Source organism: Mchenga conophoros, linkage group LG15 (genome assembly GCF_057382185.1).
Source record: "Mchenga conophoros isolate Kocher_MC1m ecotype Shallow Benthic linkage group LG15, M_conophoros_male_GT1.1, whole genome shotgun sequence".
NCBI lineage: Eukaryota > Metazoa > Chordata > Actinopteri > Cichliformes > Cichlidae > Mchenga > Mchenga conophoros.
The window spans coordinates 28,983,713-29,010,696 of NC_140540.1; the positions used below are offsets into that span (position 1 = coordinate 28,983,713).

A 26,984-nucleotide genomic window follows, 5' to 3' on the forward strand; every position below is an offset into this window, starting at 1 on the left:
TCGGGGAACATAATATATGATCCTGGAAGAATAAACAACATTTTTAGGGATTTCTATGAAACTTTATACTCACCACAAATAAACCCATCTAAAAATGAAATTGATCTGTTTCTTGACAACGTAACTCTTCCAAAATTACTAGATAGTCAAGCAATGGAACTGGATTCGCCACTGACGCCAAGTGAACTCCAGGAAGCCCTGATAAGTATTCCCAATAATAAGGCTCCAGGTCCAGACGGCTTCCCTGCAGAATTCTACAAAGAATTCTGGATAATTTTGGCACCAGTATTCCACGGCATGTTGCAGGAAATCGAGGAAAATGGCAGACTACCACCAAATATGAATTCTGCCAACATTAGTCTCCTGCTAAAACCAGGCAAAGACCCTTTATTTCCCTCAAGCTATCGTCCAATTTCTCTTTTAAATGTAGACCTTAAAATAATCTGCAAAGCTCTCTCAAAGAGATTAGAGAAAATGACCCCCCTCTTAATTCATCCTGACCAAACTGGTTTCATAAAAGGTCGGCACTCCTCAACAAACACTCGTAGATTACTTAATTTAATAGACTACTCATACGATAAAAACATCGAAACCATAATATTATCTCTAGATGCAGAAAAAGCATTTGACAGAGTTAACTGGAAATTTTTATTCGCAACTTTACACAAATTTGGTTTTGGAAACTCTTTCATAAACTGGATAAGAATACTATACGATTCCCCAAAAGCTCGTATCAGAACAAATGACCAGACATCCTCCAGCTTCTATCTCCTGAGGGGCACCAGACAGGGATGCCCACTCTCCCCTTCACTTTTTGCAATTTTTATCGAACCTCTAGCAGCAGCATTTAGACAGGCTACAACAATTAAGGGCATAAAATGTAAGAACATAGAACATAAAATCAGTCTCTATGCGGATGATGTGTTGCTTTTTCTGCAAAACACACAAACCAACCTCTCTGAGGTAATTACTTTAATAAACTGGTTTTCAAGAGTTTCAGATTATTCAATTAACTGGCCAAAATCTACAGTTCTCACCATTAACTGCTCCTTCCATAATTCTTCCTCTGCCCCACTGCAATCCGGAAATATTAAATATTTAGGTATTAATGTCTCTCCTAAGCTTTCAGACTTAACTAAATTAAACCACATCCCACTTCTAAAGAAAGTAGAAGGCGATCTGACTAGATGGAAATCTTTACCCATATCACTCATGGGAAGGGTCGCCACTATAAAAATGATGATCTTGCCAAAAATAAATTACTTATTTTTGATGATCCCTAACAAACCATCACAAGATTGGTTCAGATCTCTGGATTCATATATTTGCAAATTCCTTTGGAAAGATAAACCCCCGCGTATCAGCTTAAAAACGCTACAAAGAACCAAGGATAGAGGAGGATTAGATCTGCCTAATTTTCACCAATACTTCTTAGCCAACAGGCTTCAGTTCATCTCAGAATGGTCAAAACATACCTTCTTAGTTGAGCCCTGGCTAGATGTTGAACAGGCACTATGCAAGGATCTAGAGATTTCAGACCTACCATTTATTAGCTCAAACATCAAAAGACATGAATGCTTTAAAAGTATCAACATCAGCTTTTCTCTGACAGCATGGTGGGAGTTTCTAAAAATAACGGAGTCTTCATTAATCCCATGCAAACGTACACCTATCTGGAATAACCCTGACATATTACAAAACAATAATATGATTAATTTCCCAGAATGGAGTTGTAAAGGAATTAAATACTTAGAACATATATTAGAGGGAACAGAATTTATTCCATTTGACAGACTAGTTGCACAATATGGGATCAACAAGACAAGATTTTTAGAATATCAACAAATTAAATCCATAGTAAAAAAGAAATTTAACCTCAATCAAGTTGAATTACAAACACCACTAAGTGCGGCACATTTTCTTACTCTTAAATCCCCCAAATTATTATCTAAAATATACAGAACACTTTCTAAATTAGATGAATCAATATCCCTTCCTATTGCAAAGTGGGAAGCAGATTTATCAGTCAGCTTAGACCAAAACTTCTGGTCTCAGATTTGCTTAAAAACCTTTAAATTAATTAAAAATCCCAGTCTGCAATTAATACAATACAAAATACTACATAGAGTGCACTATACAGGTCATCGGATGTTCAAGATGGGCTTTACATCTTCCAACAACTGCTCACACTGTCAAGGCAATACACCAGACAATTACATCCACGCTCTTTGGTTCTGTCCACCAGTGCAAAAGTTTTGGCGTGAGATATGTGAAGACTTATCAAAGTGTGTTTACTGGGCAGCTTAGATAATGTCACTTCAGAAAAGAATATAGCCCATATGATTTTCACTGCCCTATGCATAGCCAAGAAAACAGTCCTCATGAACTGGAAAAATAAAAATAATCTTAATTCTAACCAATATAGAAATTATCTATTAGATTACATTAGTCTTGATACAGCCTCTGCCACCACATCAGATCAACTGCTCTGGACTCCTTTTATCAGCTCCATCACCTAGTGGGGGTGGGGGGTCATAATTTGGTCCCACTTTCACTGTTGTGATTGGTGTGGGGGTAGGGACAGGCTTAGGGCGTCGGGGGGTTCCCCGGAGGCATCTTCCTTGGGGGGCTCAACCCGGGGTAGCGGTCATGTCCGGTTGGGGGCTCTGTTGGCTCTCAGGTGACTGTTTCCTCGCAGCTGCGTGCAGTGGGGCTAGGGGAGGGTCTGCGCTGACGGACGTGGGTTACTGACCTGGTAGCCTGGCTGGCCCTGGGTGGGTCCGGGATGGGCGTGAGGTTCTGGGGGCGCTCCGTCTCTGGGCTGGGGCCCGGGCCGGGCCCGGGGGCTTGGATCCTGGTTGGTGTGTTGGCGGGGTTGTGGGCGGGTGGGTGCATGGGGGCCCGGCCCTGGAGCAGGGTGCCGCCGGTGCGTCGAACCACCTGGGGGGCTCTTCAACTGGTGGGGGAGATGGTCACATCTTGCAGGAGCTTTCCTCTCTTCAGGAACTCTCTCTGCATGAGGGGGAGATACAGGAGAGGTGGAGGAAGATCTCAGCCTGGGCGTTTACTGTCTTATGTAGTCTGGAAGATGAGTGGATGGTGGGGTGGGTGCAGTTTTCTCTGTGGTGGGGTTGGGTGGACTGTCCCGGGCTGTGTGGGGCCGGGAGGCGCTGCTGCACTGGGCCCCGGTCTGGATGGGCCTGGGCCCTCCTTCCCTGGCGGGTCGCGGAGTGTGGGAGTGCCTACTGGGGTCAGCGGGGGAGCTGGCCCCAGGGAGGGGTTACCTGCCCCTCCCTTCCTTCCCTCCCCATCTCCAGCTGCCTCTCTCTTCCCGCTCCACCACAACCACCCACACATGCAGGGCCTTGGAGTAGGGGTATGTCACCAGGGTGCAGAGGAGGCTACCCCCCCCCGTCCCCTTCTGGCTGCCTCTGCCTCAATTTTATCCCACAACTTAGACATTCACATTATTCACACTCTCATTACACATACATATAGGATCTTGGGGGTGGGCACAATCACGGAGTCCAAATTACCATCAGGGTGTACACCTCACCCCTGGCGTCGTTGCCCACCTCTCAATTTTAAATACACTTAGACATTGAGGGCTATCAGGAGGGACTATGCGCTTACCTGCTGCTCCTTGGCAGGTAGCTCCGTGCCCTCCTGGGTTTTAATTGCACCTTAGAACACACATGCATCAACACTACAATGAGCGGGTGGAGGGAGGTTTGGAGTCTTCTCCCACCCCCATTCTCTGCGGCCTGCTGGAGCGGGAGGGCTAGGTGGAGTTGGCCGTCCGACTGCGGTCTGGGGTGTGGGGCCTCCCTGCTGCTACGGAGTCGGGGTGGTCTGCCTCTCCCCACCGCAGGGAAAAGGGTAACACCACCTGGGTCTGGGTGCAGTTCCCCCCTCCAGGGGCAAGGGTACCTAGACCCGGTTTGTAGAGTACGCTTGGGGAGTGTGATCGTGTGTACAGCGTCTCTTTATGTCTGTCTCCACGTTGGTTGAGTGTGGAGTGAGTGCATATGAGAGCATGAGGGGGGGAATGGATGTTTGTGTCTGTGTGTGCCTGTATGTCTGTGTCTATATGTCAGGTTGGGTATCAGACGCCACCTCTCTGGGGACACCTCAGGCCCTCCAAGGTTTGGAGGCCTATCTCCACCTACCACCACTTCCCCTGCCGGTGGCGGACTCCCTCAGGTGTCGGTGCGTTGGTGGTTCTTTGTGTCTGGGGGTGGGCGTCCAGGTACACACCGGCTCACTCCTTGGCGGCCGCTTATCGGGGCCTGGAGCCTGGGGCTCGCTCGGGCCCCTTCGGGGGTGGGGTGCCCCCGGCCTCTCGGCCTGGGGCTCGGTCACTCAGGCACAGCTGGCGGCCGGCGGAGCTCACGGACGCGTCACTGCAACTCCCCCTGGCTTCTGCTCCGTGGCTGCTGAGTGAACCCTCATCTGGGACTCTCCTCAGCTCTTACTGGAACAGTGGCGCGGCTGCCCCTCTGTTGGTCTTCCATGGTTTCTTGTGTTCTGGGGGCCTCTGGATGTCTGGAGTTTTGATCTCCTCCATACCTGCTTCACACCCTGGAGGACGGGGCTGTGGCCCCCCCACACTCCCTAGCAGATCGTTACATGGAGAAACCTTTGGAATACAAGCGCGCTGATCCACACAGGTATGCACACGGGTGTTCACTGCTCGTAGACCCAAATTACACCTTTCTTGGCTGCTACTTCGAAGCACATCTGTCCTGCGTGCTGCACAACAACATTGAATATTTAGTATTTACTGCTGTTTACACTTAGCTAGATTAATGCGATGGTGTTGTGTTTAGTATGTTGCTTTGTTTCTTTTTTTTTGTTGTCTTTTTTTGCTTGTTTTCTATTCTTCTCTCAACAGGTGATCCAGGAGATTTTTATTTTTTTTTCTCCCCCCCTTTCTCACTGTCCCTCTCCCCTTCTGTTTTTCCTTTCCTTCCTCTTTCTTTCTCCCTTTCCTATCTCTCACTCATGTCTGTCCCGTCTGTAACATCTGGAAATAAAATATAATAAATAATAAAAACAAAGATCGACCAAATGGACCAATACGGCAATGCCACGATGATCCATTTGGCAAAGTAAATCCATTGGGTATCCTTGTTGGTCTTCAGACAACAATTCTGATGGCTAAAGAACCAAATGGGACAGGCGGAAAAAAAAAAAAAGAAAAAAAGAATCGATTCAGGATTTTAATGAATCGATTTCACGTTATCCAAGCCAGAATCGATTTTAATCAATAAATCGATTATAAAAACCCACCCCTAACTAACAGGTTGCTGAGTAGACATCTGTGTAGTGGTTTGTTTGAAATCTAACACTTTTTCCTTCAGTTTCCTTGTCAAGAATTAACTTCCTGTTTAACTAAAATGCCTTCCTGTTCAACTGAAACGCCTTCCTGTTTAACTGAAACGCCTTCCTGTTTAACTGAAATGCCTTCCTGTTCAACTGAAACACCTTCCTGTTCAACTGAAATGCCTTCCTGTTCAACTGAAATGACTTGGTTTGTCAGTAGTGTGTGTGAGAGCGTTTCAGTAGTGTGTGTGAGAGCTAAAATTTCAGTAGTGTGTGTGAGAGCGTTTCAGTAGTGTGTGTGAGAGCGTTTCAGTAGTGTGTGTGAGAGCGTTTCAGTTGTGTGTGTGAGAGCGTTTCAGTTGTGTGTGTGAGAGCTAAAATTTCAGTAGTGTGTGTGAGAGCGTTTCAGTAGTGTGTGTGAGAGCGTTTCAGTAGTGTGTGTGAGAGCGTTTCAGTTGTGTGTGTGAGAGCGTTTCAGTTGTGTGTGTGAGAGCGTTTCAGTAGTGTGTGTGAGAGCTAAAATTTCAGTAGTGTGTGTGAGAGCGTTTCAGTAGTGTGTGTGAGAGCGTTTCAGTTGTGTGTGTGAGAGCTAAAATTTCAGTAGTGTGTGTGAGAGCGTTTCAGTTGTGTGTGTGAGAGCTAAAATTTCAGTAGTGTGTGTGAGAGCGTTTCAGTAGTGTGTGTGAGAGCGTTTCAGTAGTGTGTGTGTGAGAGCGTTTCAGTTGTGTGTGTGAGAGCGTTTCAGTTGTGTGTGAGAGAGCTAAAATTTCAGTAGTGTGTGTGAGCGTTTCAGTAGTGTGTGTGAGAGCGTTTCAGTTGTGTGTGAGAGAGCTAAAATTTCAGTAGTGTGTGTGAGAGCGTTTCAGTAGTGTGTGTGAGAGCGTTTCAGTTGTGTGTGTGAGAGCGTTTCAGTTGTGTGTGTGAGAGCGTTTCAGTTGTGTGTGTGAGAGAGCGTTTCAGTTGTGTGTGTGAGAGAGCGTTTCAGTAGTGTGTGTGAGAGCTAAAATTTCAGTAGTGTGTGTGAGAGCGTTTCAGTTGTGTGTGTGAGAGCGTTTCAGTTGTGTGTGTGAGAGCGTTTCAGTTGTGTGTGTGAGAGCGTTTCAGTTGTGTGTGTGAGAGAGCGTTTCAGTAGTGTGTGTGAGAGCTAAAATTTCAGTAGTGTGTGTGAGAGCGTTTCAGTAGTGTGTGTGAGAGCGTTTCAGTAGTGTGTGTGAGAGCTAAAATTTCAGTAGTGTGTGTGAGAGCGTTTCAGTAGTGTGTGTGAGAGCGTTTCAGTTGTGTGTGTGAGAGCGTTTCAGTTGTGTGTGTGAGAGCTAAAATTTCAGTAGTGTGTGTGAGAGCGTTTCAGTAGTGTGTGTGAGAGCGTTTCAGTTGTGTGTGTGAGAGCATTTCAGTTGTGTGTGAGAGAGCGTTTCAGTTGTGTGTGTGAGAGCTAAAATTTCAGTAGTGTGTGTGAGAGCGTTTCAGTTGTGTGTGTGAGAGCGTTTCAGTTGTGTGTGTGAGAGCTAAAATTTCAGTTGTGTGTGTGAGAGCTAAAATTTCAGTAGTGTGTGTGAGAGCGTTTCAGTAGTGTGTGTGAGAGCGTTTCAGTAGTGTGTGTGAGAGCGTTTCAGTTGTGTGTGTGAGAGCGTTTCAGCAGTGTGTGTGAGAGCTAAAATTTCAGTAGTGTATGTGAGAGCGTTTCAATAGTGTGTGTGAGAGCGTTTCAGTTGTGTGTGTGAGAGCTAAAATTTCAGTAGTGTGTGTGAGAGCGTTTCAGTAGTGTGTGTGAGAGCGTTTCAGTAGTGTGTGTGAGAGCGTTTCAGTAGTGTGAGAGCTAAAATTTCAGTAGTGTGTGTGAGAGCGTTTCAGTAGTGTGTGTGAGAGCGTTTCAGTTGTGTGTGTGAGAGCGTTTCAGTTGTATGCGTGAGAGCATTTCAGTAGTGTGCGTGAGAGCGTTTCAGTAGTGTGCGTGAGAGCGTTTCAGTAGTGTGTGTGAGAGCGTTTCAGTTGTGTGTGTGAGAGCGTTTCAGTAATAATGTCCCTTACGGCACCTCATATGTTTGTCCTATGTAAATCAATTGCAGTTAGAGGCTACATTAATTTCCCCTCTGTAAGCACTTACTGAAATTATCTGAGCACATTACAAGTACATATTTGCTTACTCTGTATGCTCAAATGTGACCCGTTATAGCCAACAGAAAAAAAAGCGGAGGCCCGAAAAACAGGTGGGGGTCCTCCACCACCACCACTCACAGAGGCTGAGCAGTTGGCTTCCACATTTGTGATAATGTTGGCAGCATCACATATGTTCTTCACAGTGCAGAGAACACAAATTAGCATCCATTACTATAATGAAATAATTTGTTAGTTTGAAATGCTACAGGGAACTATGTACCTGTACATTAATGCTGTGGAAAGACTACCTGTTCACATAGTCTCCTTCATTTACTGAAGGAGCAATGATTGGAATGTGAGTGCCATCTGTACAGCCAATCACGCCTGGGAACCCTGAAAATAAATGTAAAATTTAAGTAGTAGTTCAAGTATCACCACATCATGAATTAAGTTTCGTTCATCCTGATACCTGCAATTTTGTGGCATCCCTCTTTGATAAATCTTGTGGGTCTATGACCGGGGAACACCACAAACGAAGTGCAATACAAATAATATGTACAGAACTGAGAGAATGTCCGCGATGTGTCACATGAGCAATATTAGGCCTGAGGATGTTATTCAAATAAATTATAGATTGTGCTGAAAAACGGTAACGTTCACACAGGAAATCATCAGGAAATGATAAAATGTCCAAACGCGCTCTAATCACTCTCTCCCGGCGGAGAGCTCTGCGGAGAATTTGGGCTTCACCATCTACTGGCTCTTCAAGGAAGGGACACGCCATGTCTGACACTTCCTACAGTCAGGTTTCCGACAAAGAGGCGGAGAAGGTCAGGGTTAGTTGAAGTAAACCTGCTAGGGAGCAGGTTAGCTTCACGGAGTGTGTCGTCATAGTAACTCACTCAGAATTAATCTAAACTCGCTTTGTGAAACTGAAAACCCAGAGTTTTCGTTAACTCAGGGTATACTTACTGAGAGTTTGCACTAAACCGGCTTCCTGAAATAGGGCCCTGGAGACAAAAATTCATCGCTTAGAAGTAAACGTGGAGGTAAATGGACTGTGTGGAAATGAAACAACCTTGCCTTTGATTCAAAACAATGGCGATGAGCAAGCTAGTACACAGCTAAGGAGCACAGATAACATGACCAAGAAAGTAGACTCTGTGCATTATTATAAATCCTCAAGTGATAATCCCCCCTTGGACTGTCTTGGTGCAAAACCAAGACATAAATCATGTCTCCTGGAAGGGGGAGGACGTATCACGGGCAGAGCACAGCGAGCTGAAATCTCTGAAACCGACGGGCCTTCACTTCCTACGAGACAGAGAAGCTCTTCTACCCCTGTATACGAGAGGAAACAGGACTGGACAACCGTGAATAGGAAGGTTAACAACAAACCTCCAAAACAACTGAATGTGAAACTGCAGAACAGATTTGCTCCACTATCAAAGGACCCTGGATCTATATCGGACAACCATCCATCTAAAAGCAGCAAAGTAAGGTCCGAAAATCTGTTGAAAAGTAAAAGACCACAGGGAAAGCTAAAGGCTAGGCCTGAAACTCTGATTGTGGGTGACTCTGCCGTAAAGATGTACAAAGGATGTGCGGTAAGAACACTAAAGTCCTCTGCTTTCCTAACGATATGGTCAACAACCTGAAGGAGAGAATTCTTCAAATTGCAGATGAATATCCAACTGTGACAAACATTGTTCTGCATACAGGGTCAAACGATGTGTCCAAACAACAGTCGGAGGTTCTGAAACGGGACTTTACTGGATTACTAAATACTGTAAACTCTCTGAATGCAGCTGTATTCATCAGTGGACCTGTACCACCCGTCAGAGGAGGAGACGAGAGATTCAGCAGGTTATTTACACTGAATAAATGGCTTATATCAGCATGTACTGACCACTCTCATCAACAACTTTATTTTTTGGGAACGCAGGCATCTGTTTAAAGCAAATGGATTTAATTTTAACAAGTCAGGGGTGAAACTGTTCACCTCCAACTTGTTTTATTCCATACGTCATCCATCTGTGCTTGGTGCCAAGGCTGAGATAAACGAGGAGTTATCTCATAAAGAGGAACAAACAGTACTCCAAGAACAGACAAAGCCCAGCAGAAACCTTGAGGAGGAGCTCCATCTGCCCCCACCCGGGAAGAGCCTCAGAAAGGAGAGACATCTGAGGCAAGAAGAGGGGTCCCTATTTGCCTCCAACTCTCTCAACAACACCAACGACCAGGACCAGGACCAGGGACCACGATCTTCCCCAGTCCCCCAAACCCCTGACAGGCCATCACCCCCATCACCCTCCTCCCCCTCCCTTTCTCCCTCCTCCCCACACCTGAAATTCACTGAGGAGATGATGGAGTGGGTCAATGCTGGGCTCAGATCTACCCCCCGGCCCAATCCCTTTTTGTCCCCTATAAACCCCCCACCAGAGCGGCCAAAGGTTCGCCATCGAGCCCCACCGTCAACAGAGCAATCGAAGTCACATTGCTCAGCCTCGCCCCCCTTAGTTCCTCCTTACCACCTTCATGCTCTGTCTCCGAAGTCTGATGTGTGATGTGTGGAGGGTCCGGGCTGCGAGGATTATGGCAGTGGTGACTTTTCCCAGGAGAAGCTGGGACCCTGTTTACTAGAAGGTTTTAAAATCTCTGTACTTTTAGGTGACAGAAGGAGACATGTGGCCTGGTCAAAACACAGAGAGCTGCACTCTAAAAGATCTTTAAACATAGTAAACATACCTTGTGTGCCACAGACTGTTCCCAAACACGAGGGACAAGTAATACCTCTAAAACACTTAAGTTGGCTTTATTAAACGTTAGATCTGTAGCTGGGAAAACATTTTTAATTAATGATTTAATCACTGAGCACAGCCTTGATTTTATGTTTTTAACTGAAACTTGGTTGGACCAAAGTAACAGTGGAGCTGTTCTCATCGAGACGACCCCTCCTAACTACAGTTTTATCAGTGAGGCCAGGGTGAGCAGGAGAGGAGGGGGGATCGCTGTCTTATTTAATGAATCATTTCAATGTAAGCAGCTATCTCCTGGAAGTTTTCAGTCTTTTGAATATGTGGCTTTACAGCTGAAGGCCCCATCCAAAGTTGTGTTTCTTAATGTTTACAGGCCTCCCAAATACTGCACAGACTTTTTTAATGACCTCAGTGAACTGCTGTCTGTGATCTGTGTTGATTTCGACTGTGTAATTATTGTTGGGGATTTTAACATCCATGTGGACAACCCTCAGGACAAAGGGACTAAAGACCTGAGTAACACTCTGGGCAACTTTGGGCTGACTCAGCATGTAACAGAGGCCACACATAATAGAGGACACACTCTTGACCTACTGATATCCAAGGACCTGAGCATTTCAAAGGTTACTGTGTCTGATGTGGGCGTGTCTGATCATTACTGTGTTTTCTTTGAAAGTAAAATCTCAGCCCACATAAATATATCAACAACAGTGATCACAAAACGGTGTATAACTGAACACAGTAGTGCAATTTTTAACCAGGTCTTCCCATTAACACCTGACCTGTCCAGAGGGTCAGTCAATGAGCTCATCAATAGCTTCAATGCTAAAATGTTAAATGTAATGGACACTATTGCTCCCATTAAGGTGAAGGTTATCTCTGGAAGGAAAAAGTCTCCATGGAGAAACTCCACACTGGTAAAAAATGAAAAAAGAGAGTGTAGGAAAGCTGAGCGCAGATGGAGAAAAACAAACCTCCAGGTTCATTATGACATCTATAAAGAGAAACTTCACAATTATAATTTACAACTGAGGAGTGCAAGGAGGTCCTACTTCTCTGACATCATCACTAAAAACAGCCATAATGCTCGGGTCTTATTTTCTACAGTTGACAGGCTAACAAACCCTCCTGTGTCAGTGGCAGCTGAACTTCATTTGACCATGGCCTGCAATGACTTTGCCAAATTCTTCACAGAAAAAATCCAAAAAATTAGACAAGCAATTGGTACATCAACAGCAGATCCAGAATATGTACTGTGTCCACCGAAAAACTGTTTAAACACCATGAAACAGTTTCACCCTATTAACAGCAAAGACCTGGAGGACATCTTAGGTCAACTGAACTCCTCCTCCTGCTGTTTAGATGTCCTGCCAACAAGTTTTTTCAAAAAGGTCTCAAAGACTTTGGAGTCAGACCTGTTACAGATCGCCAACTTTTCTTTAATTAATATCAGGCGTGTTTCCAGAACCACTAAAAACTGCTGTAATAAAACCTATACTGAAAAAGGACAATCTTGACAAGACACAAATGAACAACTACAGGCCGATCTCAAATCTCCCATTTTTAAGTAAGATCATTGAAAAAGCAGTTTCTCAACAGCTCAATTACTTCTTAAAACAGAATAACTGCTATGATGCCTTCCAGTCAGGTTTTAGACAGAATCACAGCACTGAAACCGCTCTGACCAAAGTGTTTAATGACATATGTCTGAATACAGACAGTGGAAAAATGTCAGTCCTAGTTTTACTGGATCTCAGTGCAGCATTTGATACAGTTGACCACAACATATTACTCAAACGACTGGAGAACTGGGCAGGTCTTTCAGGAACTGTACTAAACTGGTTCAAAACATACTTAGAAAACAGGAAATACTTTGTATCAATAGGTAACTTCACATCTGAGCAGACAAGTATCACATGTGGAGTTCCCTAAGGTTCCATCTTGGGACCCCTTCTGTTTAACATTTACATGCTCCCACTGGCACAGATTATAAAGAACAACAAAATAAACTACCACAGCTATGCAGATGACACACAAATATATATCACAATGTCACCAGGAGACCAAGGCCCTGTACAGGCTCTTGGTAAATGCATTGAGGAAATTAATGACTGGCTGTGCCACAATTTTCTCCAGCTAAACAAAAACAAAACTGAGGTAATAGTCTTTGGCGCCAAAGAAAAACGATTACAGGTCACCAGAGAACTTCAATCTATACACCTAAAAACCACAAACCAGGCGAGAAATTTGGGTGTAGTGATGGATGCAGACCTAAACTTAGAAAAACACATTAAGACAATAACAAAGTCAGCTTACTATCACCTCAAGAATATTTCAAGGATAAAAGATCTGATGTCCCAACAGGACCTGGAAAAACTAGTCCATGCATTCATCTTTAGTAGGCTTGACTACTGTAACAGCATCTTTACAGGTCTACCTAAAAAAAAATCAGTCAGACAACTACAGCTCATTCAGAACTCTGCTGCTCGCGTCCTCACTAAGACCAAAAAAGTGGACCACATCAGTCCAGCTCTGAGGTCTTTACACTGGCTGCCTGTCCGTCAGAGGATGGACTTTAAAGTTCTGATGCTGGTCTATAAAGCTCTGAATGGTTTAGGACCAAAATACATCAGTGACCTCCTGACCCAGTATGAACCTTCCAGATCCCTCAGGTCGTCTGGATCTGTCAGTTCCCAGAGTCAGAACCAGACACGGAGAAGCTGCATTCAGCTTTTATGCTCCTTATATCTGGAACAAACTCCCAGAAAGCCTCAGATCAGCTGAAACACTCAGTTTATTTAAATCCAGGTTGAAGACTCACCTATTCTCAGCTGCATTTGAATAAAGCACCAAATCCACACTTTTAAGCTTAAATTTCAAAACTTACATTTAACTACTGATTTTATCTATTGTTCTGATTTTATCTGTTTTGATTTTATATACTGTTTTGTTTGTTTGTTAATTAGTTTGTTTGTTTGCTTGTTTTAATCAATTTTAAATCATGCTTTTTATTTGTTTTTGTTTCTAATGTCTCTGTAAAGCACTTTGAATCACCTTGTTGTTGAATTGTGCTATACAAATAAACTTGCCTTGCCTTAACATGCTCAACAAAGATGAATTTTTCCAAAAACACAAGGCTTTTGGTGTGGTGTTTGATCTGTTACACAAGACGTTTGCATCTGAAAGGTGATGTTCTTGATATGTAAAGCCCTCAAGACAATTGTTTGTACCAGGCTAATCACTGTTAATCACTGTTCTAAAAAGCCAGGCATTTTAGCATAGGAGTCTATAGGGACTGACTCACTTCCTCGCCAGTAGAGAAACTGCATTTTTTGTCCCTGCGATAGTTACATTTTTTATCCCTAGAAATTGACAGTTGGTTACTTTTAGTAACCAGTGGTTCCTAACTTAGGTTTATTGAAAAAACAATCCCATATAAGGTTTCCATTAACCGTGAGTGCTGCACTAGTTCAAGTTCAAAGATTTACTGGATACTAGAAGTGCTTTGTGAGTAAATGCTTTTGTGGATGCTGAGGCAAAACTGTTGAGTCATAGCTATTCATTCTAATGTATTTCCCAAAATCAATACAGTACTGGACTTTGCAATGCTCTATGCAAGACTTTAAATTAAGGCTTAAATATTTATGCTGAAATAAATATGGCAAATTCCAAATTACACAAATTCCAAATGAACCCACTGACCTGAAATATGTTCAAAATGGACTGGTTCTTATATAGCGCTTTTCTACTCTGTCTGAGCACTCAATACAACTAATTCATTCACTTTTTCTAAGCTGTAAGTGCTCACTATCTAACACTCGTACTCCAATGGATGCATCGGAGGGCAACATGGGGTTAGTATCTTGCTCAAGAATTGAACTCCCAACCTTCCAGTTAATAGCTGACCTGCTCTACCACCTGAGCTACAGCCACCCCAGACAGACAGAAGCACATTTAAATGCTTTTACACATCCCACCAATGGTCAAAAACATGCAGGTAAAATATGCAACGTGTGACCGCTTTCACCCCGTCAGAGGCATAGTGACTGTCTTCGAGACTTGTGATCTGAAGCTACTGCAGCTGTGCTACACAACGTGAACACATCCTGTGACAAGACTTATGATTAGTGCTTACAAGGATTACCACAGAACAGGAAGTGGACTGTCGGTGAGAAGTTTTCCATGCATCAACCTCGCATTTTTTTTACATAATAGAAATACATGACTCATTTTAATAAATGACTTCATTAACTGCACACAGTCGGTCATGACAGAAACAATCAGTTACTGTTTAGGATGTTGTGCGTGTTTTGTGTGTGTGTGCTTGAAACTGTTATGTAACAAGGTGCGTGCATACACTACATGGGTAGGATGTTTGTGGCAGACAACATTAGACTGTAACTACTATCCAAATTTAAGTAATGCACATAAGCAAACATGCATGGATAGACACACACTAGCAAACAAACAGTGAGCACAAACACACATGCTTGCACCTGCACATGGTCTTATTAACCAGCGAACACACACACACATTTACCCAGCACCTGTTGCTGCATATCCTCGTGTCACTGCTCACTGGGAGAAAGAGACTCTGTTTGGATTCAGTCGCGCTGAACATATCACTCACAATAGGCAGCAATGATTATTCCTGTAGATGCTTATTGAGTTTATTGCTAATGAGTGAATAATGGCAGGACTGCCTGATGAGCTCATTGTGTTTGTTTTCAAGTGTTGCAAGAATATTTGGGGTTTTTTAGAGTGTTTGAGGTTAAACAGTACTGAAATATGCCATTAGCTGGGGTCGCCATTCAGCAGTACCGATGATTTTATGTCATTAGCACTAATCAGTAAGCACTAATCTAATAATTTAAATAAAAAATTGATGGATGCAGTCAATAAATTAAGTGATGTAGTTTTTTTATGTTGCTATTGATTGACTGTAGTCTGTCTTATTAAATTAATAAAATGGGTTACTCTTTTAGACATTCAAATAGTGCCAAATCACAGCAACACTTGCCTCAAAGCGTTTTATATTGTAGGGTAAAGACTCCCAACAATCATACAATCCCCTATGAGCAAGCACTTTTCAACAGTGGGAAAGAAAAACTCCCTTTTAACAGGAAGAAACCGCCGACAGAACTAGGCAAGCTCAGGGAAAGATGGCCATCTGTCATTTCATATTTTAACACTTAGACCCCCGGAGAGCAGTCATTTTGGTTTTCTACCTTAGACCCCCGCGGAGTCATCATTTTGCGTTTCTACCTTTAAAAGCCGGAGAGCAGTCAGTCAAATGCTGGAGTCATTCATATGTATATTAGGTCGTTACCTAGGAATTCTGGAGGGAGGGGAGTGGGGGTGAGTGATTGAGGGGGTGGGGGAGCTGCTAAAAGCGGTGAGCTTCCTTTTGTGTTTCATCTTGATGCATTCTCAATCATCCAGGGAAACAAATCTCCAAAAGTCACCAACTTGGAGTGTTTCAGTTTGCCATCTTAGGGAGAAATCAACACACATGGGTGTATGTCCTTTGTTGCTGAGATTTATTGATAAAAACAGTACAAAAAAACAACCATTTGTACACATATTTACAAATGGCCTGCTGAGTGGTGCATGGAGCATGTTCATTGGTTCATGGACCTCCCTGAACTAATGGCATTTATTGCAATTGTCATCTTGCGGGGGGTTACCAGGGTTCCATCTCTAAATGACTGCTGGTCAGCAAACCTGGGAAACCCACAGATAATTGGAATTATGGCACGAAACCGCTTCCAAAACATCATGCAACACCTACGCTTTGATGACAAGTCCACCCGCTGTGATCGAGCAAAGACTGACAAGTTTGCTGCAATTTCCAGTGTGTGGGGATCATTTGTCACCAACTGTGAGTGGAGTGTTTCAGTTTGCCATCTTAGGGAGAAATCAACACATGTCCTTTGTATGTCCTTTGTTGCTGACATTTATTGATGAAAACAGTACAAAAAACCAACCATTTGTACACATATTTACAAATAATGATAAAAAGTGAGTGAGTACATTTCAACATTTTCAGCAATCACTCACAATCCTGGCACTGCCACGGTATCTGTCGTCTGCATTTACCACATGTGTACCTGTAGCAGTGAACACATCGCACAGTGGCCTGATTTTTTTTGCATCTGTGTTTGACCTGACACGTGGCCCTTTTTCCAGGGCTCGGTGTGGAGTGGCATACCTGAGTGGTGAATTCATTGCGATCTGTCTGTCTAGTGGATTGAGGAATTTCCCTGCGAATCTTGTTGACTGTGCCGAGGATGGTGGTTTTCCGTCCAAGAAGTTTTTGCGCAAGTGAAAGCGATGTGAAGAAATTGTCCGTGGTAACATTTCTGCCCTTGTCTAGGAATGGTTCCATCAGCCTCATTACTACATTTTCAGAAAGTCTCTCCCCAGTGGGACGACTGGGGTCCTTGCCAAGATATGGGAAGACATTGCAAATGTACTTGGATTTTAGGTCGCAAGCCACCCAAAACTTGATCCCAAACTTGTCAGGTTTACTTGCAATATACTGCAGGAAACAGCACCGAGTCTTTGATGGGAAAAGCTGTTCATCAATGGTGATATGTAGACCAGGGTTGTAGCACGTGATGCAGTTGGTGACAAATGATCCCCACACACTGGAAATTGCAGCAAACTTGTCAGTCTTTGCTCGATCACAGCGGGTGGACTTGTCATCAAAGCGTAGGTGTTGCATGATGTTTTGGAAGCGGTTTCGTGCCATAATTCCAATTATCTGTGGGTTTCCCAGGTTTGCTGACCAGCAGTCATTTACAGATGGAAGCCTGCAAACCCCCCGCAAGATGACAATTGCAATAAATGCCATTAGTTCAGGGAGGTCCATGAACCAATGAACATACTCCGTTTGCTGTGCATGTTGAATAGTCCATTCTTGAATGCTACAAAGCATGTCAAGAGTGACGAAACACAGGAAGCTCTGAAGGCGACTCGAGATACTTCTCCTGGCCTTAGCCGTTGGCTCTCCATCTGCAGCGTACGGTTCTATTGGGGTGAAAGGGAGACGGGTCCCCACATGTTCTTCACGCCACACTGTGCCATCTTTCGCTGTCTCAGTCCCCAAACAAGCTCTCTTTTTCGGTGGAGAAGCAGTCTCCTCATCTGCAGTGTGAACAAATTCAAATTGTGAGCAAAATGGGAAGGTCAAACAAAATCACAAATGCATGCATAGATACTAATTATAATTCCAGTATCTCCTCCTCTGTATCAGAATAATGTCTGAAATATCTTACTTACTAACTACATCCACTTACTTGTTTGAAATGAAAAAGGAAATAACATGAAATGAAACTAACCGGAAGACTGATCAGACAGCTCTGAGTCCGAATCCGGCTGAACTGCTAGGTCTTCTCCATCCGAGTCACAAGGGTCGACTTCCGTCAGGATCATTTCCAACGCCTGCTGAGTAGTGAGTCTTCTCTGCATTTTCTTTCCTTGGAGAGGAGGTCCGTACACCAGAGGATTCTTCAGGGCGATGAATTTTCTTTCCTTGGAGAGGATTCTTCAATGAAGATTCTTCAATGAAGGATTAGGCTAAGTGCAGTGCATGTTCATTGGTTCATGGACCTCCCTGAACTAATGGCATTTATTGCAATTGTCATCTTGCGGGGGGTTTACAGGGTTCCATCGGTAAATGACTGCTGGTCAGCAAACCTGGGAAACCCACAGATAATTGGAACTATGGCACGAAACCGCTTCCAAGACATCATGCAACACCTACGCTTTGATGACAAGTCCACCCGCAGTGATCGAGCAAAGACTGATAAGTTCGCTGGAATTTCCAGTGTGTGGGGATCATTTGTCACCAACTGCATCACGTGCTACAACCCTGGTCTACATATCACCGTTGATGAACAGCTTTTCCCATCAAAGACTCGGTGCTGTTTCCTGCAGTATATTGCAAGTAAACCTGACAAGTTTGGGATCAAGTTTTGGGTGGCTTGCGACCTAAAATCCAAGTACACAGATGCAAAAAAAATCAGGCCACTGTGCGATGTGTTCACTGCTACAGGTACACATGTGGTAAATGCAGACGACAGATACCGTGGCAGTGCCAGGATTGTGAGTGATTGCTGAAAATGTTGAAATGTACTCACTCACTTTTTATCATTATTTGTAAATATGTGTACAAATGGTTGGTTTTTTGTACAGTTTTCATCAATAAATGTCAGCAACAAAGGACATACAAAGGACATGTGTTGATTTCTCCCTAAGATGGCAAACTGAAACACTCCACTCCCCCACCCCCTCAATCACTCACCCCCACTCCCCTCCCTCCAGAATTCCTAGGTAACGACCTAATATACATATGAATGACTAGCCAATTTAGCTTCCACTTCCACCATTTGACTGCTCTCCGGGTTTTAAAGGTAGAAAGGTAGAAGCCTGGGGATGCTATTAATGCCAATTGAAGTATGGATTTTTTAGTTGGCATACACAAACAGAATTTGTTCTCGTTTCTCAATCTATCCCTAACCCTACTAAAGCTGAACCCTAAAGGCCACCTAGTGAAAAAATGTCACAGAATCCCGAAATTTTGGATGCAAATTTGTTGGGTAACATATAGAAACATCAGCAGCATTGAGTGTTTAGAAAAATTTGTCCTCGAAAAATGCACTGTGAAAAAATGTAAAGTGATGATGAGCCGGTCCTGAAAAAGAAAAAAACAGAGATTCATGGTTCATCCAATTCTCACAAGAAGGCAGCACCAGGGAGAAGTTCATGGTTTGATCCATGAGTTAAAGCTATAACACTTTTGTGCATATTTTAGGATGTCAGTGGGTCAGTTTAAGCTTTTCGTGACAGAGTTGGGACCACAACAGGTTCTAACTGATTCTATCTGATCTCGGGTCTGATGTAAAATAGTAATATTTAACTATTTATATATCGTTGTATGTTCAGTACCAATGTACGTTTGAACTACGAGCGCACCAAATGTTCTCATTGGTCAGATCTGTTTTTTGCGTCCAAACAATCTGAAAAATCAAGTATGATCCAAAAACATTAATTCCACAAATTCATCCTGTGAAAACACGCAGTCTGTACTGCATTAAAAAAAGGTGAGTGTGAATAATATTCACACACGACTTGTTTACACAACTCTTCTCTGGGAGCTGGTGGATGGCCACTAGTTAATTTAGAAAATGCTTCAAAATAACTGCTCAAGGAAGTTAATTAGTTGTCATGATATTATTAATGGCTGGATTCCATTTAACATCACCGCAGAACAAAATGGAAAATTACATAATTAAAAGTGTTTATTTATTTTTTTGTATGTCACTGCCATCTTTGCTAATGTCTGACTTTTCACATGCCATGCCTCTCTCTTAAACTGTCTCTGGTATCATACAAGGTGAATTTCTTGTGATATCATTCACTATTGGACAATGATTTATAATCTCATGTTTTGAAGCATCAGGCTGAGTGTTTTCACAGTTTTCACATCTGCAAAATCTAACCATCTTATGGTTCATGCTATGTATGATAATGTAAATTACATCTTTGTTTAGTTTGTTCAGTTCAGTTTGTTTTTTTGCAATAAAGTGTTATTGTTCCATAAATAATAATGCATTCAAATCAATGTTGTTATGAATTATTTACCTATTCAAGGCTGTAATAACCTCATGCCAAATACTTCCATTTGCAAGTCATTTTTTGAAAATATTGCATATTATGGGTTTCCCCCCCCAAAAAAACAGGGTTTTTTATGACAATAAAGCCATAAAAACCTAAAAAAAATATTTAAAAAATAATGAAAAACTTTATATCTGTGGTTAGGTCTGAAGTTGTTTAAAAGATCTGATGTGAAAAAAATCAGAAGAAAAATTCATATATGATATTGCTATATCACCTTTTGTCAGGGGACCCGTGTGGGTACGAAGGGGAACTAATGGGTGTAAATTTGAAAAACTCTTATTACTCCAAAAATAATAATGCATTCAAATCAATGTTGTTATGAATTATTTACCTATTCAAGGCTGTAATAACTTCATGCCAAATACTTCCATTTGCAAGTCATTTTTTGAAAATATTGCATATTATGGGTTTCCCCCCCCCAAAAAACAGGGTTTTTTTATGACAATAAAGCCATAAAAACCTAAAAAATATTTAAAAAATAATGAAAAACTTTATATCTGTGGTTAGGTCTGAAGTTGTTTAAAAGATCTGATGTGAAAAAAAATCAGAAGAAAAATTCATATATGATATTGCTATATCACCTTTTGTCAGGGGACCCGTGTGGGTACGAAGGGGAGCTAATGGGTATAAATTTTGAGGGATGCTCAAGGGTTAAGCTTTTCGTGACAGAGTTGGGACCACAACAGGTTCTAACTGATTCTATCTGATCTCGGGTCTGATGTAAAATAGTAATATTTAACTATTTATATATCGTTGTATGTTCAGTACCAATGTACGTTTGAACTACGAGCGCACCAAATGTTCTCATTGGTCAGATCTGTTTTTTGCGTCCAAACAATCTGAAAAATCAAGTATGATCCAAAAACATTAATTCCACAAATTCATCCTGTGAAAACACGCAGTCTGTACTGCATTAAAAAAAGGTGAGTGTGAATAATATTCACACACGACTTGTTTACACAACTCTTCTCTGGGAGCTGGTGGATGGCCACTAGTTAATTTAGAAAATGCTTCAAAATAACTGCTCAAGGAAGTTAATTAGTTGTCATGATATTATTAATGGCTGGATTCCATTTAACATCACCGCAGAACAAAATGGAAAATTACATAATTAAAAGTGTTTATTTATTTTTTTGTATGTCACTGCCATCTTTGCTAATGTCTGACTTTTCACATGCCATGCCTCTCTCTTAAACTGTCTCTGGTATCATACAAGGTGAATTTCTTGTGATATCATTCACTATTGGACAATGATTTATAATCTCATGTTTTGAAGCATCAGGCTGAGTGTTTTCACAGTTTTCACATCCTGGTCTTTTGAAACTAGATGTGATGAGAAAGGGGCGTGTCATAAATGCACAATTTACTGAGCCCATAAGTTAAGTAGGAAAGTGTTTCCATGGATAAAGGCAGAAAGCCATTTTCCTATAGACTTCTATAAGATTCCATTGCAAGTTTTTTGCTAAGCATCAAACCTTGGTGGCCAATAAACAGAAAACGTGTTTAAGGCACTTTGCATTGGCTTTACTTTTTATACATTTTAGAGATTTTACTTTTACATTGGCTGTGGTCTTATTTTAAAATATGTTGTAAAGAAGAAAAAAAAGCATAAAAGCTTAAAAGTGAAACCCAAAACCTGAGCATGTTTATTAATGACCAAACCCAGGATTTGAAGTTGTATCTGTACTTTACATCATCCATTGCAGACTAGTCTAATGCAATACATTGTAAAACATGCCATTACCCTAGCAGTTGTCTGTCTGTTTTCCAACAGGCAACATGACATGACACAGGCAACTGGCAAATTCAAAGCAACAACTAAAGTTTCATGCAACAACTCGAACTAAACCTGATCTCACTTTTGTTGGGACACTTTTTTTAAAAAAATGCATAAATAGATATATAATAGACAGAATGCAGCTGACAGTGTTTGTAGCCTAACACGTGTAAGGTCCACACAAATCAGTTCTTATGGAGATAATTAGATGACACCATTAACATCACACAGACAGACCCTTGCAAAGAGGTGTAGCCATGCAGTAGTGTTAAGTATAAATTGTGTGTTAGTCCTGCCAGCATGCTCCAAACCTTTTATATTGCATTGCAGTAGATCATAGCAGATGGTACTTTTTAATTGCTTGTTTGAAACTCCTAGTGGAGATGTTAAATTGTTATTACCCCTTAGTCACATGCATTAACCACTGCAGTAAAGCAGGGGTTTAAAGCTTTAAATCGTTTGAAAATAAAAATCAAATATAATATATAATCATGGCAAAAGCTTTTTTTTTCAAATAAATTATTTTTTTAAACGCTAGAAATACACCAAGCACGAAGCTATGAACTCCATAAAATTGCCCTGATGAAATAAGTATGATGTCTACTGAGGGAAACACTTCACTCTTTTTTAGCACATGTCAACATGACTGGGAGGAGACAAAGGCACAGTCTCATCTGCCCGAAGGCTGGAATGATGACACTAACTATATTAAAATGCATGAAAACATCAGCTCACCCATCCCTAAAACTTGAGTGATGGCCATAATAATAATAATAATAATAATAATAATAATAATAATACTTTGACTTTTTAAAATGAAAATCAAGTGGAATTGTAAAACATTTGTAAAACAACCATTACTTTTTTTTTACAGTTTTAAATTATTTAATTATTTGTTTGTGTGTTTAAATATCTAGAGCCATATTCTTTATCAGCTGTGACAAAAACCTATCAGTTTAAACTCCGCTGACTGACGTTTTAATTGTTCGCAGTGCAACAGGGCTAAACAACAGACTGTTGAGTGGCATTTCTTTCTCCATCTTTCCACTGACTGAGACTCGTGACACAGTTTTCAAACGTTGAACTGAAAAAATAATAAATGAGTGAAAAAATAACGAAATAAATTCTTCACGTGTCAACTCTTAAAGAAATTTGGATAATTCATTTTAAGTTGAATCAGAGCAGGGGGCAAAAAAAACAGGCACTGGCCCTTTAAATGAAGAACCTGCTAGAGCAGTACTTAGAAAGAAAGAAAAACATGCACGGAGGTGAATTGAAATGGGATGTACTCACCACTGCGGATACACACATGGCAGGCATGGTCCTCATTTAGAGTATACAGATGAAGGTCGAGCAGAGGTCCAAGGTGACGGCCTGAGAAAGACTTCTCATCTATAGATGTTAGTCATCATCATCATCATCGTCCTCCTCAGTTTACCGGAGGAGAGAAGCTGAGCCCGGCTCTGAGCAGCGACAGTCTCCACTGCAGTGTTTTATAGTCTGTGTCTCCAGGTGAACCGGTTTTAGATGCGAGGTGAGGGTCCGCTTCACAGACAACGCTGTGGTAATTCCCATAGCGATGATGGATGGGGGCATACACCGGGACCGCCGCCTCGCCCTGTCCTGGCTTGTCAGCGTGCAGTGCGGCTCTCCGTCCGCTCTTGCAGTCCTCCACAGACACTGCTGACGTAAAGCGAGAGGCGGGACTTAGCGAAGGGCTGTCGGCCAATCCCAGTCACGAATGAGTCGTGCACGTGTATTGAACCCCGCTTCTGGTTAGGAAAACAGGGGTTGCAGTGGAAGACATTTGAAACACCCGGGGTTTAGCCCTAAAGGGTAGTATGCATGTGGGATTTTTTTTTTTTTTTTTTTTTTTAGAAATGACTGAAAGATTAATAGGCTCTGTTTTGAGTTTGGTTCAAAAAAGAATGACTTCTTATAGGGAAAAATATATATCACATGTGCAGGACACCTTAAACTAGTTTTTTAATTAAGCAGCAAGGCAGAACAAAATCGGGGCTGTATCAAGACACGAGGACTAAACCCCAATTCAACCAGACCCCTAAACTGATCCGGAATTAAAACAGGACTACAACAGTTCAAAATCAGGACTACTTAGGATTTAACCAAGACAGAATCAGAATCAGAACTAGATGATAGTAGCACTAAAAATCATCATAGACCTGCACTACACTTGTTTTTTTAATTCTACCAAAGTACACTATTTAGATTGAGAAAAGTTTGTATAATTATTTAGCCTTGTTGTGCATACAAGCCTGCATAACTTAATAAATATAGAATTTGAAAAATAGCAAACCTAAAAAGAAACACTAGGTACGAGATACATGAGGACCTATGATACGGTGATACTTTTGGTAAAGAACCATTTGACTAACATGTATGTCTCACCTGCTCTGTTCTGTCCTCATTCTCCATCTCCCTCTCTGTTACTCTCTCTCCCTCTTTGTGCTGACAATCATCAAATATACAGTTGAAACCACATATTTATGTACTCTTCAGATCAAAACACAAACACTTTTTTAATTGTAACATCAAATCAGACTAAATGTTTATTTTTTTAGATTGATAAATATAAAAAACATTTGTTAACTTTAAGAGTAAAGAGAGAAACTATCTGTATTTCTTAATTGCAAATAGTACCAAATTGTATTCAAAATTGAGCCACACTTATGGAGCTCCACAGTTCTTTTCCTGGTGTTTTGGTTGAAATCTCTTGATTTCCCCATGTCAAAGAAACAGGCTCTGTGTTTTGCCTTATATGCATCCACAGGTGTGCCACCAATTTACTCACATGGACTCTACTAACCTATCAGAAGCTTCTTCAGCTCAGAATGGAATCGTCTGGAGTTTTCTTATTAATTAACTGTCACGGTCCGGGGCAGCGGCCGTGTGGAAAGTGGAAGGAGGACCCAAAATGCAGCACTTATTCAGATGTGAGGGTGATTTATTGTTAATAACAAACACAAAGTGGAGATGGCAAACAGAACTAAGGACGAAACTAAACTGGGATAAACTACACAGAGGAGTGGCAAACCTGAACATCAAGGGAGAACAGCAGGGAGAACACGCAGAGGATTACACCAGGTAGGAACACAGGTAGGAATACAGACGACGCGACGAGGAGCAGAGGAAATCACACGCTATAAATACACAAAGAGACACTGGGAAATCACACACAGATGGGGGAAACAGCTGGACCTGATTAACCTGACGAGACAGGGGAACACTAACACCAGGGACCAACAGAGGGAGCACAAACCCAGAACCCAGTGTCTAAAATCCCAAACACAAACCATCCCAAAACAGCCATGAATAATAATGAAAGTAATAACAATAAGTACATAAACATAAAGTCACTGAGTCATGGTCGCAGGACCATGACATTAACAAACTTAGTGTATATGTACTCCTAAATTTGATCAAAGTGATAAAAAATAGACAGCTCTGTCTCTCTTTATTCTGACATTTAACTAATTCAAAAGATATTTCGATATTTATCTAAAACAAAAGTTTACTCTAAATTGATGTTGTACAGTAAAAATGTTTTATGTTTTCTCCCTAAAGTGTATGTAAATATCTGGTTACAAATGTGAATATCCTGCTGTGTACTGAAATCCCTCTTGTTTTGCATAGAAATATACTGAACAACATCCAAAGCATAATATATAAAATAACATTTACCTGAGTTTTTTCTTTGAAAGAACCGTCTAATGTCCATTCTTATATTTCAGTACATAACTGAAACCGATTTAGTCGGAGAGGGTAAGAACTGAAAATATGAAAAAGTGGTATTGTGCCATCTCTAGTAGCTATCCACCACATAGCACACCATTACATTCCAGCTAGCCCACCCAACTTCAGTAATCCTTCAAATGTTGCTGCAGTTTGATTTTCTGTCTTCATTTATGTCCAAAGTGATATCAGAGCTCTACCTTTTCATTTTTCCGAAATCTCTGTCAGTCAATTTGGATATCTGCCGATACCGATATGAATCCGATATAGTGTGTTTTAATCAACAAAACTGTTTTTTTAAATATCTTGCTGCATTTTGTATAAGTTCATACTCAAGTTTAAAACAACAACTACACTAAAGCTATTCTGTTATACCTGTATGCAAAAAAAAAATATTTCATAGTTCAGCAATACTGATCAATCTAATAAACTTAAACCTACACCATCCTCCCTATTCTGGTATTTTAAAGAGTACTTAGCGTAAATATTAAGCAACCTAACTAATAGGGTTGCAAATTCCCAGCAACAACAAAAATAAATAAATAAAAAATAGGGAACCACCCTCCACCTCATGATGCTTAATCGACGTAATCAACCTTAATTTGATGCAGTGTGAAAAAAAAATGCACAGAAATCAATTATTTTTCAAGAAATATTAAATAGATTCAACATCCTTCTTCAACAAAATTGTACACTGCACAGATGGTACCTTCCCAAAGGAAAAAGTACTATAGCTTACATATTAGTACTATAGCTTATATATTAGTTAGGTATATATATATTAGACTTAATGGTTACTATATACAGTAATGGACTTCTATTCATTTTACATCAAATTAAAACTTTGGGTGTCAGATAATTATTTATTAAAAGCTAGACATTTTAAATGAGAATAAGAAAGAAAAGTATGTCTTTGTGCCCCCTTTTCCCTGTTAATGCCCTATCGGCCCCCCTGGCTAAACTTTGCTAGATCCGCCCCTGTACAGTTACCAGCCGTCAGCTACGTAGAAAAAGATCCTGGTGTAGAAAGTAATATTAAATAAATTCTAACAACAGCATATCAAGCTTAAACGTGCTGCTGTTGTTCAGCTGCTGGTTTCCTCTTTCTGGTGCAAAGTGGGCCAAAAACAAACAAGAGAGACGGACTCGCGACAGAAAAGCCGATCAGCTGATCATTAAACAGTTTCATGATTGAAGTAGCAGCAAGAAGAGGCAGTCGCTCCATATATTGTTTGTTAAGCTTAACGCAGGAATGCTTTACAAACATTCAGAGATGGACTTACACACTTGCTTTACTTCTCTCGGGGATAACTTTGTCGGAGATGAAATGCCGGGTTGCTAGCGAAGCTCCACATGCTATCCAGACCACGACAGGTCCCGCATGCCACAGCCGCACGTGATGCATACTGCTCCGACGTGCTAACGTTCTGAGGTGAGTTACGGCGTGTTGCAAGTTTTGTGAGGTGCTTTCGTGATATTTAATGGATCGGATTACATTTTTTATTTTTCTCCTATATCCGATCCAGTAATTTAGGTCAGTATCGGACCGATACCGATACGTAATATCGGATCGGTCCATCTCTAATACA

General features: G+C 41.5%; 1 protein-coding gene across 3 annotated transcripts in view; it reads right to left on the bottom strand.

Annotated features, from left to right (window-relative positions):
• Window positions 1–23,310, bottom strand: part of tnfrsf21 (tumor necrosis factor receptor superfamily, member 21) — a 176,222-nt gene extending 152,912 nt beyond the window's left edge. For 2 of the 3 annotated variants that reach the window (XM_085247103.1, XM_085247100.1), the window contains exon 1: window positions 22,936–23,310. In XM_085247103.1, the coding sequence (XP_085103229.1) occupies window positions 22,936–22,971 (36 nt within the window). In that variant the 5' untranslated portion in view covers window positions 22,972–23,310. Of the gene's footprint in view, window positions 1–14,728; window positions 14,831–22,935 lie in introns of those variants that run through there. The other variant, XM_085247102.1, reaches the window with a different exon arrangement.
• Between the last annotated feature and the right edge of the window lie 3,674 nt (window positions 23,311–26,984).